A 13,649-nucleotide genomic window follows, 5' to 3' on the forward strand; every position below is an offset into this window, starting at 1 on the left:
GCTGCTTCTGCTACGGCCACTCCACTGCCTGCACGGCGGCAGACAGCTACGAGGTGACCCACGTCCGCTCTGACTTCAGCCAAGGTACCACAACCCCCCAGCCCCAGGTGAAACGGAGGGCACAGCTGCGCCAAGTCAAGCCAAAAAACTCCAGCAGTTTGGGAAAGCTGGGGCTGAGCACCCTGCTCTGGGGCTGAGCATCCCCCTTTGGGGTTGACTGGTGGTGATGGCTGAGGGTGATTTCTCTGGCTGACCCCTATTTTGCTGTTAAACCTCTGCTTTTGCCCCCAGCTCCGTGGGGACGGGCTCTCGCTGGCTCCCCGTGGCATCCCTCCATGCCGACCTGCTCCTGGGGCTGTGCATGGCTCAGGGAGGGCTGCGGGGCCAGGCATGGCCATCCCACCACACCAGGGACTGCAGGAGCACTAAAAATCAGCTCAGAAAGATAAAAACTAAAAGGATGGAGCCTGGTGGGAACTATCCTCCTTGTTCCCTTCTCTCCCCATCCTTGGCTGGGACGGGGCAGCGCAGATGGGGGCTGGGGGAGCGGGATGGGATGCTCTTGCCCAGCTGCAGCCAGGGCTGTGCGTGGCAGGGCTGGATGTGTGCGGGATGTTTGGGGAAACCCTGCCATCTGCCGCATAGCCCAATGCGTGCAGCCCCCGCTGCGGGCACACCACGGCCCCTGCTGCAGCCCCTGCTCACTGGGACCCCCACCTGCACCCCGGCAGGGTACAGGCACCCGTCACGGGCAGCCCGGCTCTCTGCCTTGCCTGTACCCGGACAAGGTGCACATGCCAGCAAGCAGATGGAGGTGAACACGCCAGGCGCGGGTTTATCCTGATTGCCTTTAAACCAAGCTGCCAATTGCTGCACTGCTCTCATGTCTTCCATGGCCTTGAAACAGAGCCAGGCTTCAGACCGTGTCTTTTTTCCACCCTTCATGCAGACAATTTGGGGCTGCTCCTTTAGGGACGGATTTGGCAGAGCCCTGGGCTGGGTTGCAAGAGGCTCAGCGCGGCCAGGCAGCGTGGGGCAGGGCGCAGCCACCAGCCCTCCTACAGCCCCGCTCCCCAAAGCACTCCCCAGTCTGCAGCTGAGCTGGATCAGCTGGAAGTTTCCCGTGCTGGGTGAAAGGGTCCAAATTTGGAATTATTTGATAATCGAGGGCAGCCCACTCGATAGCCGGGGAGAGATTTCCAAGTGTTCGTGCTGTGGGTGCCCAGGGCTGGAAGAAATAACTAACCCTGGGGAGCGGAGGGGGAGTTTAACTGATTTCCGAAGGAAACCAACTTAATGCAATTACGCCCTGTCTCTCCCTGGGCTTCCTGTACTTTCCAGCCCACAGGAACTGCAGCACAGGCAGGGGGGCAAAAGTTTAAAGATAACAATTTCCTCCAAATCTAAGAAAATAAACAGATGGGGGGGCACGGCTAGGGCCACTCTCTGGTGCGTGAGAGCGCAGAGCCCGAGTGGAGCAGGGTGTTACAAAGTGCTGGCCCCTTACAAGACCCTGGAGAGTCTCGGGAGGAGGGACAGAGCCCCTGAAAGCAGTACCCGGCTGGTGCTGGGCTGGCGGGGACTCACTGCTCTCTTCACCTGTGCACCACTGTGGTGCCATCACGCAGGGCTGGAGGGCTGGGCTGCCACAGCTCCGGGCACCGTGGACCTGCCTCTGCATTGGGTTGATGGAGAGATTGTCACCGAGTGGGACGGAGAGGAGCCGGTGGATTTTCTTGCACCAGGTATCATGCGTGCCGCATCCCTGGGGTCCTGCTCTGCCATGGGGACCCCCTGGTGCTCCCGTGGGACATCCCACCGCATGAGGCGCTGGGCTCCATCCCAGAGCTGAGCGTGTTTCAATAACACAAGGCAGTGGGGGGGATTGGAGCGGTAGACCGGGACCCTGGGAGGGCAGGTTGGAGCTAGCCCTGCTCTAGGAGAGTGACCGTGGCTCCTGGTGATGCTGGTGGGAACAGGACCGTGCTGGGATCCCCAGCAGAGTTGGTGCATCCATGTCCTACAGACTTTCCTTCTCTTTCTCCTTGCAGAGAAGTTTCTGCAGAACCAGCGTCTCAGTTATGGGCAGCTCCTGTCTCTGCTGCTGGGAGCAGAGGGGAACGGGACGGGGATGGAGACCGGGGTGCCCCTGCTCCGGGTCCAGCTGGTGCTGGAGGGCGAGGGGATGGAGATCACCATGTCCAGCAGCGAGAGCCAGCCCCAGCATGGAAAGCAGGCTGTCACCTTCAGGTACCCGTCACGGCATTTTGGGGAACCTCAGCTGGGCGTTGGGACACAGCGTGTCTGATCTTGCCTGGGCTGCCCTGTGCTGTGGGGTTCAGCCCCGCTCCCTGCCCCCCCTCGGGGATTTAACTGTGCCCCCACTGCTGCGCCCGGGTCCCAGTCGGGGAGCTGAGCTGTGCTGCGGCGTGTGGCTGTCAGGCTGGCCCTGTCCTTCCTCCCACGCTCCTTCTCCAACAGGCTGCACGAGGCAGAGGAGGGTGCGGAGCCTTCGCTGTCAGCCTTCAGCTTCCAGCGCCTGCTCTCCAACCTGACTGGCCTCCGCCTCCGCGTGAGCCGTGGCCCTGTGCAAGGTGGGTGGCTCCATGCAACATCCCCATGGGGACCAAGCTGGGATGGGGCTGGGGACATCGAAGCAGCATCAGGCTCTCAGGGACAAGAGGCATTGCAGAGGGTGTGTTGGTGCAGGGGCTTGCTCCTCTCTGTGAACACCCCTGGGCTCTCTAGGAGGTATTTTGGGGTCTTTTACGCCTGTCTGGAGCATTTCCAGGCAGGGTGGAGAGAGCAGGGCCGGGGGACGTGCCATCCCATTCTCACGCTGCTCTCTCCTCTCGCAGGCAGGCTGTCCCTCAGCGAGGTCCAGCTCACGTCCGCTCGCCCTGGGCCAGGGGCGCAGGCAGGCTGGGTGGAGGAGTGCACGTGTCCTCTAGGCTACGCCGGGCAGTTCTGCCAGTCCTGCGCGCCCGGCTTCAAGCGGGAGATCCCCTTCGGCAGCCCCTTCATCAGCTGCGTGCCCTGCGCCTGCAACCAGCACGGAGACTGCCACCCCCTCACAGGTGCGCACCCTCCGGCCCCTCCACTCAGCCCATCGCTGCGTGCACGGGTGACAAATTTCATGTCTTTGCTTGTTTCTGAGCGATGCTGGAAACCATCCGTGAGGTTGCGGTACCCCAAACTTGCAAGCTGAATTGCTTGGCTGGTTATAGGGACTGGGTTCATAACCGCAGAGACAGAGATAATTAGCAAACTGCAATAACGGTGGTAATTTATAAGAGGGGCATCTTTCATGGTACTTTATGATCTTAAAGGAGGAGAAAGGAAAGGTGCTGGTCCTCAGTGGGGCAGGGGAGGCAGGGATCAGGGCCAGGAGCGAGGCAGAGGGTTTTGTCAGGATGGGTCTCGCAGGCAGCATCGCTGCCTGAGGAGCGGAGCAGGACTGGGCGCAGCCCTGGCGCCTGCAAACTGGGGGTGAACCTGAGCAGAGAAACAAGTAAAAGAGCAGGAAAATACAGCGGTACCAGGCGTGTGGGAAGGCACCAGAGGGGGCCGGCTGTCGTGCTGCCAGCCCAAGCCCTGCTCTGCCTCCAGATCCAGCTCAGAGGTGTGTGACCGCAGCAGGGACTGTGGCTTGAAGGGAGGAAAAAGCAAAAGCAAAGTTTTCAGGGCAGCATGGCTGTGTCTGGGGTGGTTCGTGGGGTGCTGGCTCTCTCCTCTCCTGCCAGGCAAAGTGTCTGGATGGCTTTGGCTGGGGAAAGGAGGCAGGATTGCAAACCACTGCCCTGGAGCTTGAGATGGTTGTGTGAATCCAGCACCAGCCTTGCTGCTGTCAGCCTCAGGGAAAGGCAGATCAGAGCCGTGAGGGGCTCGTGAGATGCTGCCTTGCTCCTCATCCACCCCTGCAGAAAGCGGCAGCTCTGATCGGCGCTGAAAAGAGCTTGGAAATAAGATGATGCATTTGGTACCCGGACAGAGTCCCTGGGGCTCCTCGCTGGCTGGCTCCCCTCGGTCAGGAGCGACAGTAGTGTATGGCCGGGCTGGAAGAGGCGTTGTGCTCAGCAAGTGCCCCTGCCCTGCCAGTGGAAACGCGGCAGGAACTCTGCAAACTCGCCCTTCGTCTCGCAGAGCCGGAGCTGGCGCCGCCAACCGCACAATCCCCAGGGACGGGGCCAGGCTTTTGATGTCCTGGCCCAGGCGCTGCCAGCCCGAGCCAGCCCGCATGCTTCCTTTCGTTTATTTTTCCACTCCTTCCCGCCACTTGCTTTTCCTTTCTTTTCCATCGTCCGGCTCCGCCTGGATGTGGGGAAAATGGAAAAATGCCTGTTCCTTCCTGCGCAAGCCGCCTGGTATGACCCCATCCCACAAATCATGGGGCAAAATCCTCCCCCTGGCTCCTTCTCTCTCTCCAGTCAAGCAGAGCATCTGCCTGGAGGTGGGGGGGTTCCTTGAGCATCCTTCCTCCTCCTCCTCCTCCTCCTCCCAGCTGATTTCGGAAGGCCGTGACTCACCGGCTCGGCTCACGAGGAGACGCTCACTCCCCACTGGGTGCCGGCTGGCTGCTTGTGTTTTCCATGACAGGCTGGAAACAACGCGCCTCGTCGCTGAGAAATGTGTTGTCGATTATCGCAGGCGCTGACAGACTCCGTGCATATTGACGGTGCTGCCTGCATGCGCCAGCGCCGCCTCATCCCCGTGCCGCGGGGGAGCGCGGGGCTGGCACTGAGGCCCCGGCGTCATCTCCAAAACCTTCTCCCTTGAGCAAGGACGGGGCAGGGAGGGAAAGTGTTCTGAGTCCTGGTTGGGGATGTGCAATCCCAGAGTGATCCCTTGGCTGGAGCTGCGCATCCCTCTCGGCACCCACAGTGTGCCACGCTCAGCACTTGGCTCTCTATCCCTCCCGTGGTCCCTGCTGTTATTTGGGGCTGGGTTTTTGCAGACCCTCAGCTCCGTTTTCCTCCTTGCAGGGCACTGCCAGTGCTTGCACAATACAGAAGGTCCCTCCTGCGAGCGCTGCAGCCCTGGGTTTTATGGCAACCCCTTCATAGGGCGCTTTGATGACTGCAAGCCGTGCCCCTGCCCCGGCCACTCGCCCTGCACCGAGGTGCCTGGCAGCGGGGAGGTGGTCTGCACCCACTGCCCCCCAGGGCAGAGAGGTGAGGCTGGGGGTGGGCAGGCGAGGGAGCCGCAGGCAACGCTGGCACAGCCGGACCCTCCCCACCTTTTCGTCTTCCCCAGGAAAACGCTGTGAGCTCTGCGATGATGGGTTTTTTGGGGACCCCCTGGGGCAGAGGGGCCCCGTGCATCCCTGCATCCCCTGCCAGTGTCACAAGAACGTGGATCTCAACGCCGTGGGGAACTGCGACCCTGTGTCCGGCCGGTGCCTGCGCTGCCTGTACAACACGACGGGCGAGCACTGTGAGAGGTGTCGGCCGGGCTTCTATGGGGATGCGCTGGCTCCCGACCCCGCTGGGAAGTGTGCACGTACGTACAGCCCCAAGGGCTGGCCCTGCTCCCGTGGGTCCCACCACAGCCAAAATCATCCCAGCACTGGAGGCAGAGGGTGGAAGGGGGATGCCCAGCGGGTTTAAGGGCTGATGGATGGTCCGGGTTGGCCTCAAATGCTCAGGAATGGCCTCTGCCCCCTCTCTCTGCTGCCGTCCTTCCCTGGAGATACCCCGGTCTGCAGGGGTTCAGACTCTTGGAGCCCTGTTTGATGGGGAGGACGTGGCCCTCCACGTTGTGAGGGGCTCAGCCCCGGCTCCCCATTCCCGCTGCCCCATCCACCAGCCCTGTGCTGGGGTGTAAGCAGTATTTTGTCTCCCATAGCTTGTGATTGCAACCCCGACGGCTCAGCCCCAGGGCTGGAGGGCTGCGATCCCGGCACAGGCCAGTGCCACTGCCTCCCACACGTGACGGGCAGAGCCTGTGGGCTCTGCCAGCCCGGCTACTACGGCCTGCAGCCCGCCGTGGGGTGCAAGAGGTATGTAGGGCACGGCGTGGGGCTGCGAGGGGACTGCGGTTGCTCTGCGTCCCCGGCTCTGGTCTCTGCTCTTTGCAACCATTGCTTGCTCATCACTTTCCACCTCTCGGTGCCAGCTGTGAGTGCCACTCGACAGGGTCACGGGAGAGCGAGTGCCACGCGCTGACGGGGCAGTGCTCCTGCCAGCCGGGCGTTGCGGGGAAGCAATGCGACCAATGCCACCACGGCTTCTTCGGCTTCTCAGCCAGGGGCTGCCGAGGTAACGGGGATGGGGACCGCGCCTCAGTCCCTAACCGGGGCTGGCAGCCACAGTGTGACACCTTTCTGCCACCGTTGCAGCCTGCAACTGCTCCCCGCTGGGCTCCATCACCCCACAGTGCCATGAGAACAGCACCTGCCTCTGCCGCCCCGGCTTCATGGGCTACAAGTGCGACCGGTGCCAGGCCAACTTCTTCCCCGACCCGCTGAGCTCCCGCTGCCAGCAGTGTCCTGCCTGCTATGGGCTGGTGAAGGACGAGGTACAGCCCGTGCCCTGCTGAGGCGGGTGCAGTGCCCCGGCCCCCGCACTGCCTCACCGTCCCCCATGTCCCCCCCACTTCTCGCCCGCAGGCCGACCGGCTGAAGGCCAGGCTGCAGGAGATGGAGGAATGGCTGCAAAAACCAGGCTGCGACGCCCGCCCAGACCAGTCCCCCATGCTGGGAGATGTGCCCCGGGGAGACGGACTGCCCAGCCCTTACCTCCTGCAAGGTATGGGGGACACCCCTTCCCTCCACCTAGGGGGGAGCCCCACATCACCCTTCCGGGGACTCTCTGCTCCCGCAGGGTGGTGTGACATGCTGGGTTGGGTGCAAGGAGGTCCCAGGTCAGTGCTGGGCTCAGCACGGGCGATGGGGTGACCGAGAGGGGGAGGACAGCTGGGGGGGCCCATGCCTTTTTGTGCAGGACAGAGCACCGTAGGGATACTTGCACCCATGAGGTTTTGGAGCAGCTGGTGATGGGCATTACTGGGGGCTGAGCATCGGCACACGGGGTGCCCTTTGGGTGCTGCATCCCTGGGTCACTCCTGAGCACCCGGGAGGGACTCTTTCCCTTTCATTAGCAGGCAGAAGAGGGGGTGCTCAGCCATGGGGCAGCCCCACAGGCAAGTGGGGAGCCCCGAGCACCTCTGTGGGCAACGAGCAGCTGCTTGTGCTGCCCACAGGTGCCCGGGCTGCCCTCTCAGCGCAGGTGAGACGGCTGGCAGGGGCGCTGGGCACCGCACAGGGCCGTCTCAGCAACACCAGCCAGGCCACCGGCTGCTCCGGCCACGGACCCCCCAAGACCTGCATCCTGCTGTCAGAGATCGGGGCCGTGCTGCAGTCGGCGCAGCGGGAGATTCTGCACGCTGCAGACACCCTGGCTACCATGGTGCGGGCTCCCACCAGCCCCGGGCTCCTGGGCGGTCTGGTGGCCATCCTAGAGGGCAGTGGGATGTGCAGGACTGGTGGGGTGGGATGTGACCAGCACCGCGGGTGAGTGGGAAAGCCCAGGGTCCGCGTGGGTATAGCCCTCCTTGCAGCTGAGTCAAGAGGAGCTATTTCCCTTGCTCGCTCCTGTTTGCAAACCTCCTCCAGCCCTTTGGGAGGTTCTCATTGGTGTTGGGCTGGTAGGGTCCGGGGTTCCCTGCTCCCCACTGGGGTCTCACTGCTGCTGTTTGCATTTCAAGGAGATTCCCCAGGAAATCCCTCGGCAGCCCACAAACTGGAGCCGCTGGGTGCTGGAGGCGCAGGAGCTGGCCGAGAGGTACACCTGCAAGTCCCGCACCACGGGCTGTATCAGCCAGGACAGCCGCTGTGCTGGGACCCTCCTTCCCTTCCCGGCTCTCTGCTCATGGCTGGCAGTGATGGATGGAGACATGGGAGCCCTGAGCCTGGGCTTCGCGGTCCCCATTGCAGAGGGTCCATGTGAGCCTGACCCTGTCTGATCCTGGCATGCACAGGCAGAGGAGGCTGCCTGCCCGGCTGGGTGTGTGGGATGGCCGCTCCTTTCCCAGGAGGCCGATCCTAATATTAGCTCTCTGGGTGCCTTTGTCCCTGCAGCCACAAGGATGCCATGGCGCAGGTGGAGGCGGTGGTCAGGAGAGCGCTGCGTGCCTCCAACACCAGCTCCGAGCTCCTGCGGAGCCTGCTGGAGGGGAATGCGACGCAGGAGGTGCAGCGTGAGCTGGAGGCCGGGTGAGGGACTGGCAGAAATGGGGGGCTGGCAGCAAGGGGGGGGCTGGCAGGGCACTGCAGCACCTTGCCTCTGGCCAGGTCCCTGTTACAGGATTCAGTCATGGTGGTTTGGCACCTGCCCCACAGGGACATGACTGAGTCCCGTCAAACTCATTGCACCACAGTGTTGCAAAGTGGAGACCCAGGGTACTCCGTGCTGTGGGTGTTTCACGCCCTTTCACCCAGCATTTCCCCCTACATCTGTGTCCGGGGCCAGGTCTCAAGCTGTCATCTCCATCTTTTGAGGGACCGGAGGGCCCCGGGTGACAGCAGTGTCCTGTCCACGTAGGTATGAAGAAATCCAGCGGGCACAGGAGGAGCTGGGCGCTGGCGTGGCGGAGGTGGCAGTGGAGGCCAGGAGAGCTTTCGCTGCTGTGCAGCAGGCAAACACAGACATGGCCGAGAAACTTCTGCAGGTGGCTGCACTGGGGCAGGTGAGCAGTGTCCAAGCTAAGGCTCCTGTTTGCATCCCTACCCCTAGCTTTATCCACTGGGCAGCGCTGCCTCCCGGACTGGGAGATGCTCTCATGGAGCCTTTGGCATCCCTGACCCCTCAGCAGGCACTGCCGGCACAGGCTGGAGCCCTGGCACAGGACCTGGCGGCGCTGGAGCAGGCAGCGGAGGTGCAGGAGTCATCAGCTCTGCAGGCCATCGAGGCGTCCCGTGCTCTGGCAGCCAGATTACGCCAGGAGCTGCAGAGGACTCGTGGCTTCGAGCAGGTAATTGCTGCTGGCTTGCATGTGGTGTCCCTGCAAAATAAGTGATGGGGGCCCCCTGTTCTAGCCAGAGCTGTGGGCATGCTGGGTGCATCCCTATCCTGCCTCCCACCCAGGGCACAGGGGGGTGGGTGAGTCCCAGCCCCTCTGCTCCAGCAACTGGAGGGACCATGCCTGCAGCCAGGAGGTTGGGAGCAAATGCTTTGGGAGACATCTCCCCTCAGGCTCCCAGATCTCCCAAGGAGCTCGCCTGCCAAGTGGGAGCGGGCTGGGTCCCACATTTCCCAGCTGGGTGCAGCTCTTTGCCCCCTCCCCAGCCTCACTCCTGCTCTCCTCTCCCCAGCTGCGGGACCGGGCTGGCTCTGCCCACAGCACGGCCACCTCAGCCGTCTCGCATGGAAAAGCTGTGCTCTCTGATGCAGAGTCCCTCCTGGCCAGCTTGGAAGGTAAAAGGCACCAGCCAGAGCATCTCCGGCCACAGCTCGTCTCTCACCACGCTGGCTCTGGATGCCAAGGGGAGAAAGAGCCAGTTCGGTGACAGCCGGGTTGTCCCCGCAGGCATGAGGAAGGTGCTGGGGCATCGGAAGGGCCAGGCTGCCCTGAGCAGGAGGATGACACTTGTGCGGGACAGGGCGATGGTGGAGGCCCAGAGGAAGATTAAACAGGCAGAGAAGACACTGGGAAACTCCTTGTCCATCTCCACCACAGCCCGGAGGATGGCTGGGGAGGCTGAGCAAGTCTCTGGGGAGAGTGCCAAGGTCCGAGCGGAGGGATGTGGGGTGCAGGGAGCTCGTGCTGCGCTGCGGGGCACAGCCAGGCTGGCAGCCATCACAGGCAGAGCCCAGCCTGTTGCAGGCAGGGCCACAGAGCTCCCAAATACAGCTTCTGCTGCCCCTCCAGCACAGCCCACCCTTGTCTGCAAGCAGACTGGTGGGGTGCATCCAACCAGGGCCCCAGCCTGGGAGTCCTGGTCCCCCTGCACATCCCCAGGTGACTGTCCCCATCTCTATTCTTTCGCAGAAGGCACAGGCTTTGCTGCAGGAGAGCAAGCAGGCCCGCAAGCACACCAGCCAGCTTGCCACGCGTGCCAATGATACCCGGCGGGAGCTCTCCCGGCAGCAGCATGTGGCTGAGAAGCTCAGGGAGGACCTGGAGGAAGCACACCAGGTGAGTCGGGTCCCCTCAGGCAGTTTGTGTACTCCAGAGCCTGGAATGGACTTTGCCCACAGCCCAGAGCATAGGGAGCAACCGAGCTTTTGGGCTCTGCTGTACAGGGAATCCCCTGGGGCTGTTCCTGGGATCCCCTCCCCTCTCCTGTCCAGCCATGGGTCAATGATGTCCCTGATTTGGGTGTCTGTCTGTGTTGGAAGGTGGGGACAGAGGTGAGTGAGATGGCAAAAAGTCTCCAGGAAGCCCGGGGCTCGCTCATCTCAGACATCGAGACCCTGAACGACCTGCTGAGCAGCCTAGGTGAGACCCAGGCCGGAGTGGGGTGCAGGCTCCCGGGGAATGGCCAGGCTGTCGGGGTCTGGGGCTCTCCTGCTCGCGGGTGCTGAGTCTCCTGCTTGTTGGCCATCCGGGCTGAGCTGGGTGCCCTTCAGCTGAGATTGCTCAGGGTCTTAGCAAAGCTTCTTGAGGGCTCATGTTTCGAGGAAAGCCCTCGTGCAGAATGAATTGGGGCTTGCTGAATGTGCATGCTCATGCCTGCTGTGGGGACACTGATCTCCCTTGGCGTCTCCAGGAGCTGGGCTGGGTCAAGGGCTCAGTCCCTTTGGAGCTGAGGGAGGTGCTGGGCTGGGTTTGCTCCTTCTTGCTAGTTGGTTTTGCTCCAGCTCCTCCTGCTTTTATCATCTGGGTACATTTCTGAGCACTCCAGGACTCCTGCGTCTGAGTTTTGCAAAGGGGTGGAAATCATCACCCATCTGTAAGAGAGAGACGTTCCAAGGCCCTCCCTGGAGCCACAGTCCTATTTGCTTATCTGTGATCGCTGGGAAGCGATCGCAATGCCTCCGTGCTCCACTGCACCCACTCCCTCCATTTTGCCTGGTGCTGAGGGTCTGAGCCCCTGGAGCATGTCAGAGCCTCTCCTGCCTGACTCTCTGCCTCTGATCCATGTCCTCTCCCCTTGCCCAGGCAACCTGGAGCAGGCCACGCAGGTGGATGCGGTGCTGAATGCCGGGCGGCTGCAGCTGGAGCGGCTGTGGCGGCGCCTGGCTGCACCGGGTGCCCTGGCTGGCCAGCTCAGCCTGCTGCGGCAGGAGGCAGCGCGGCAGCAGGAGAAGATCCAGGCGTTCGAGAGCGACTTGGCTGAGATCCGGGCTGACAAGCAGAACCTTGAGGACATTTTGCGGAGCCTTCCCGAGGGCTGCTCAAAGTGGCAGTGACAGGTCTCTGGCCACCACCCCGTTACCTCTGTGCCCCCCTGCACAGGGACCAGCAGAGCGAAGGACACCCTGCGTTCACCAGCATCGATCCCTCCCGCTGCTCTTCATACTGCCCTCCATAAAATATCACGCCCCAGGTCCTTATCTGCATCAGTTCAGGCTCAGTGTCCTGAGCGCTCTGCGGCATCATGTCTTCAGCCACCCAGCTCTGTCCTCGGAGTGGGGGGACAACCAGCTACCAGGGTCCACCGACATTTCTGTGCAGGAGACGGAGCCATCACTGGGTTGGTCTCTCACCATAGAGTGAACGAAGAACTGTCACCACCGGGGAGGGACAGCTTATCAAGTACGTAAAGTACCAAAGCTGTAACGCTCGCCAGTCCCTCCTGCCCCAGGAGATGAGAGAGGCTGTTGCATGCATGCTGGAAGCTGGTCCTGCTGCACATTGCACCCTGAGTGCGATGCTCATGTGCTGTGGTCGCAGAGGTGCAGAGATGAATCATGGTGAAGCCAGGCAGAGAGCTGCTCACCGGAGGGCACGCAGCTTGCCTGCTTCCCAGGGGAAGGGAGCTTGCAGCAGGGAGGACTAAACTGGGACCAAGCACAGGCAAAGCTGGACCCTTAACCAGCTCCCAGCAGGCAGGTGGGGCATCCTCTGCCTGCTGCAGGGTAAGAGCAGCTCTGCTCTTGCTGTTCCCCTGCTCCAGGGTAGCACAAGGTTGCCACTGCCCACAGCTCTGGTCTTTGTGTCCTGTCCCAGCTCTGCTTGGCTCACTGGATGTCACCAGGTCTGGCTATAAACCAGCCCAATTGCCGGCAGTCCCAGGGGCTGGGTGGCATAGCAGTGCGCGGGGCGGGGAGGTGGGAGAGCTGACACTTGCAGCTGCATCACCCACAGCCCCGCATCAGCACCCACGCACCCTCCCCACTGGAGAGGAGCTGGCTGGTGGCACCAGGCTGTGCAGCCAGTGCGGGCTGAACTGGGAGCAGCTGGACACGGCCAGCTCCTGCCAGTGTCACTCCCACTGGGTGGCAGAGGTCGGCGGCTGTATCGCCTTTAAAGGAAAGGCATGTGCGTTCACCCCATGCTCCCGTGCGGGCTGGTCTGTGGGGCCACGCAGGCAGCAGAGCCAGGTCCTTGTTCAGCCCACCCTGCGCTGGCTGTGCCGGGACTCCAGGTAGCAGCTGAAGTCATTCCCGTAAGACCAGAAACGAGTCCCCAGGCTGGAGTCCACTTCACTTTTTAACCTGTTTTACCTGTGTTCTTCTGCTCACAGTGCTGGAAATCAGGTTTACTCAAGTCTTTTGTAATGCTATATGTAAAACTGCTGCCATAGACATCGGATCCCCCCAGCGTCGTCTCCGATGGGTCCAGTGGTCTGGAAGGGACACAGGATTTTCCTACTGTGAACAAGCCCATCTTCCTCCTAATTCTGCACAAAAGCTGCCCAAGGAGTGGGGTGCCAGAGCTGCAGCACTGCAGGAATGTAATGGCAGGGGCTCCCCTCTCACTGCCCAAGTACAGCTCTGCAAAAGCAAAACCGTGTAGCAGTGAGAGCACAGCATGATTCGGCTTGGCCGAGAGGCAGGGAGCCACAGCCACTTACCATGTCCCTGAGAAGACAGTTATACGTCTCCAATCAACACACAAATTTGCTGCTGTTACAGAAATGTCAAGCCTCTGCCTTGTGCCTGCTGCTGAAGATATCGTTCATCCTCCCTCCTGCTCTCCCTGGAACTCTGTTTTTTTAGCTGGTGACACCTGCCTAGAGCTGTATCCATTAAAAATTCTTAATATAATACAGAGCTGCCCATCCGCCTGAGTGCATGGCAACAGGAGGGGCACACGCTGTACCTGCGCTTTCTGCTTTCTCAAAGAGCAAGGGTAGCTGCACCTGGGGTTGAAATGCGGCTGGCTCTGGGGTGGCATGGGGCAACTGTCTGACAATTCCTACTAAAAACCACTTGAAGTCTTTAAAAAAAGGCGTCTAGCTGCAATTGCAGGGGGAGTGAGAGGGCTGAGTGCAACCGCCCACATTAAATCCTGGCCAGGACACGCATCAGCTTGGTCATGTCTGTCCTGCAGTAGGTGCCTTTTTCTGCTGCTCGTGCTCCAGGGCTCATCCAGCATCGACCTGCAAGCGGTTGTGCTTTATCACGCCACGGAGTTGCTCCCAAACGGCACCTTGCAAACCTGCCACCGGAATCAGTGCTCGGTACCCGAGCGGGGAGCCCCGAGACGGCGGTGCGGGGGGGAGGGGGTGGCACCTGCCCCGGGGTGGCTCCGGAGCGGCTCCC

The 13,649-nt window shown here is 61.8% G+C and overlaps 1 protein-coding gene across 1 annotated transcript in view; it reads left to right on the forward strand.

Annotated features, from left to right (window-relative positions):
- The window catches only part of LAMC3 (laminin subunit gamma 3), a 19,987-nt gene extending 8,514 nt beyond the window's left edge, over positions 1-11,473 (forward strand). The window contains 21 exon segments of the mRNA XM_019474061.1: positions 1-84; positions 1,629-1,745; positions 2,052-2,250; positions 2,482-2,594; positions 2,859-3,077; positions 4,983-5,171; positions 5,254-5,499; positions 5,845-5,998; positions 6,115-6,257; positions 6,338-6,516; positions 6,608-6,746; positions 7,201-7,406; positions 7,705-7,781; positions 8,078-8,212; positions 8,541-8,685; positions 8,809-8,970; positions 9,311-9,413; positions 9,526-9,725; positions 9,988-10,134; positions 10,338-10,437; positions 11,101-11,473. Of these exon segments, the coding sequence (XP_019329606.1) occupies positions 1-84; positions 1,629-1,745; positions 2,052-2,250; positions 2,482-2,594; positions 2,859-3,077; positions 4,983-5,171; positions 5,254-5,499; positions 5,845-5,998; positions 6,115-6,257; positions 6,338-6,516; positions 6,608-6,746; positions 7,201-7,406; positions 7,705-7,781; positions 8,078-8,212; positions 8,541-8,685; positions 8,809-8,970; positions 9,311-9,413; positions 9,526-9,725; positions 9,988-10,134; positions 10,338-10,437; positions 11,101-11,351 (3,308 nt within the window). The 3' untranslated portion in view covers positions 11,352-11,473.
- Positions 11,474-13,649: the final 2,176 nt, after the last annotated feature.

This window comes from Aptenodytes forsteri, unplaced genomic scaffold, assembly GCF_000699145.1.
Source record: "Aptenodytes forsteri isolate BGI_AS27 unplaced genomic scaffold, ASM69914v1 Scaffold136, whole genome shotgun sequence".
Lineage (NCBI taxonomy): Eukaryota > Metazoa > Chordata > Aves > Sphenisciformes > Spheniscidae > Aptenodytes > Aptenodytes forsteri.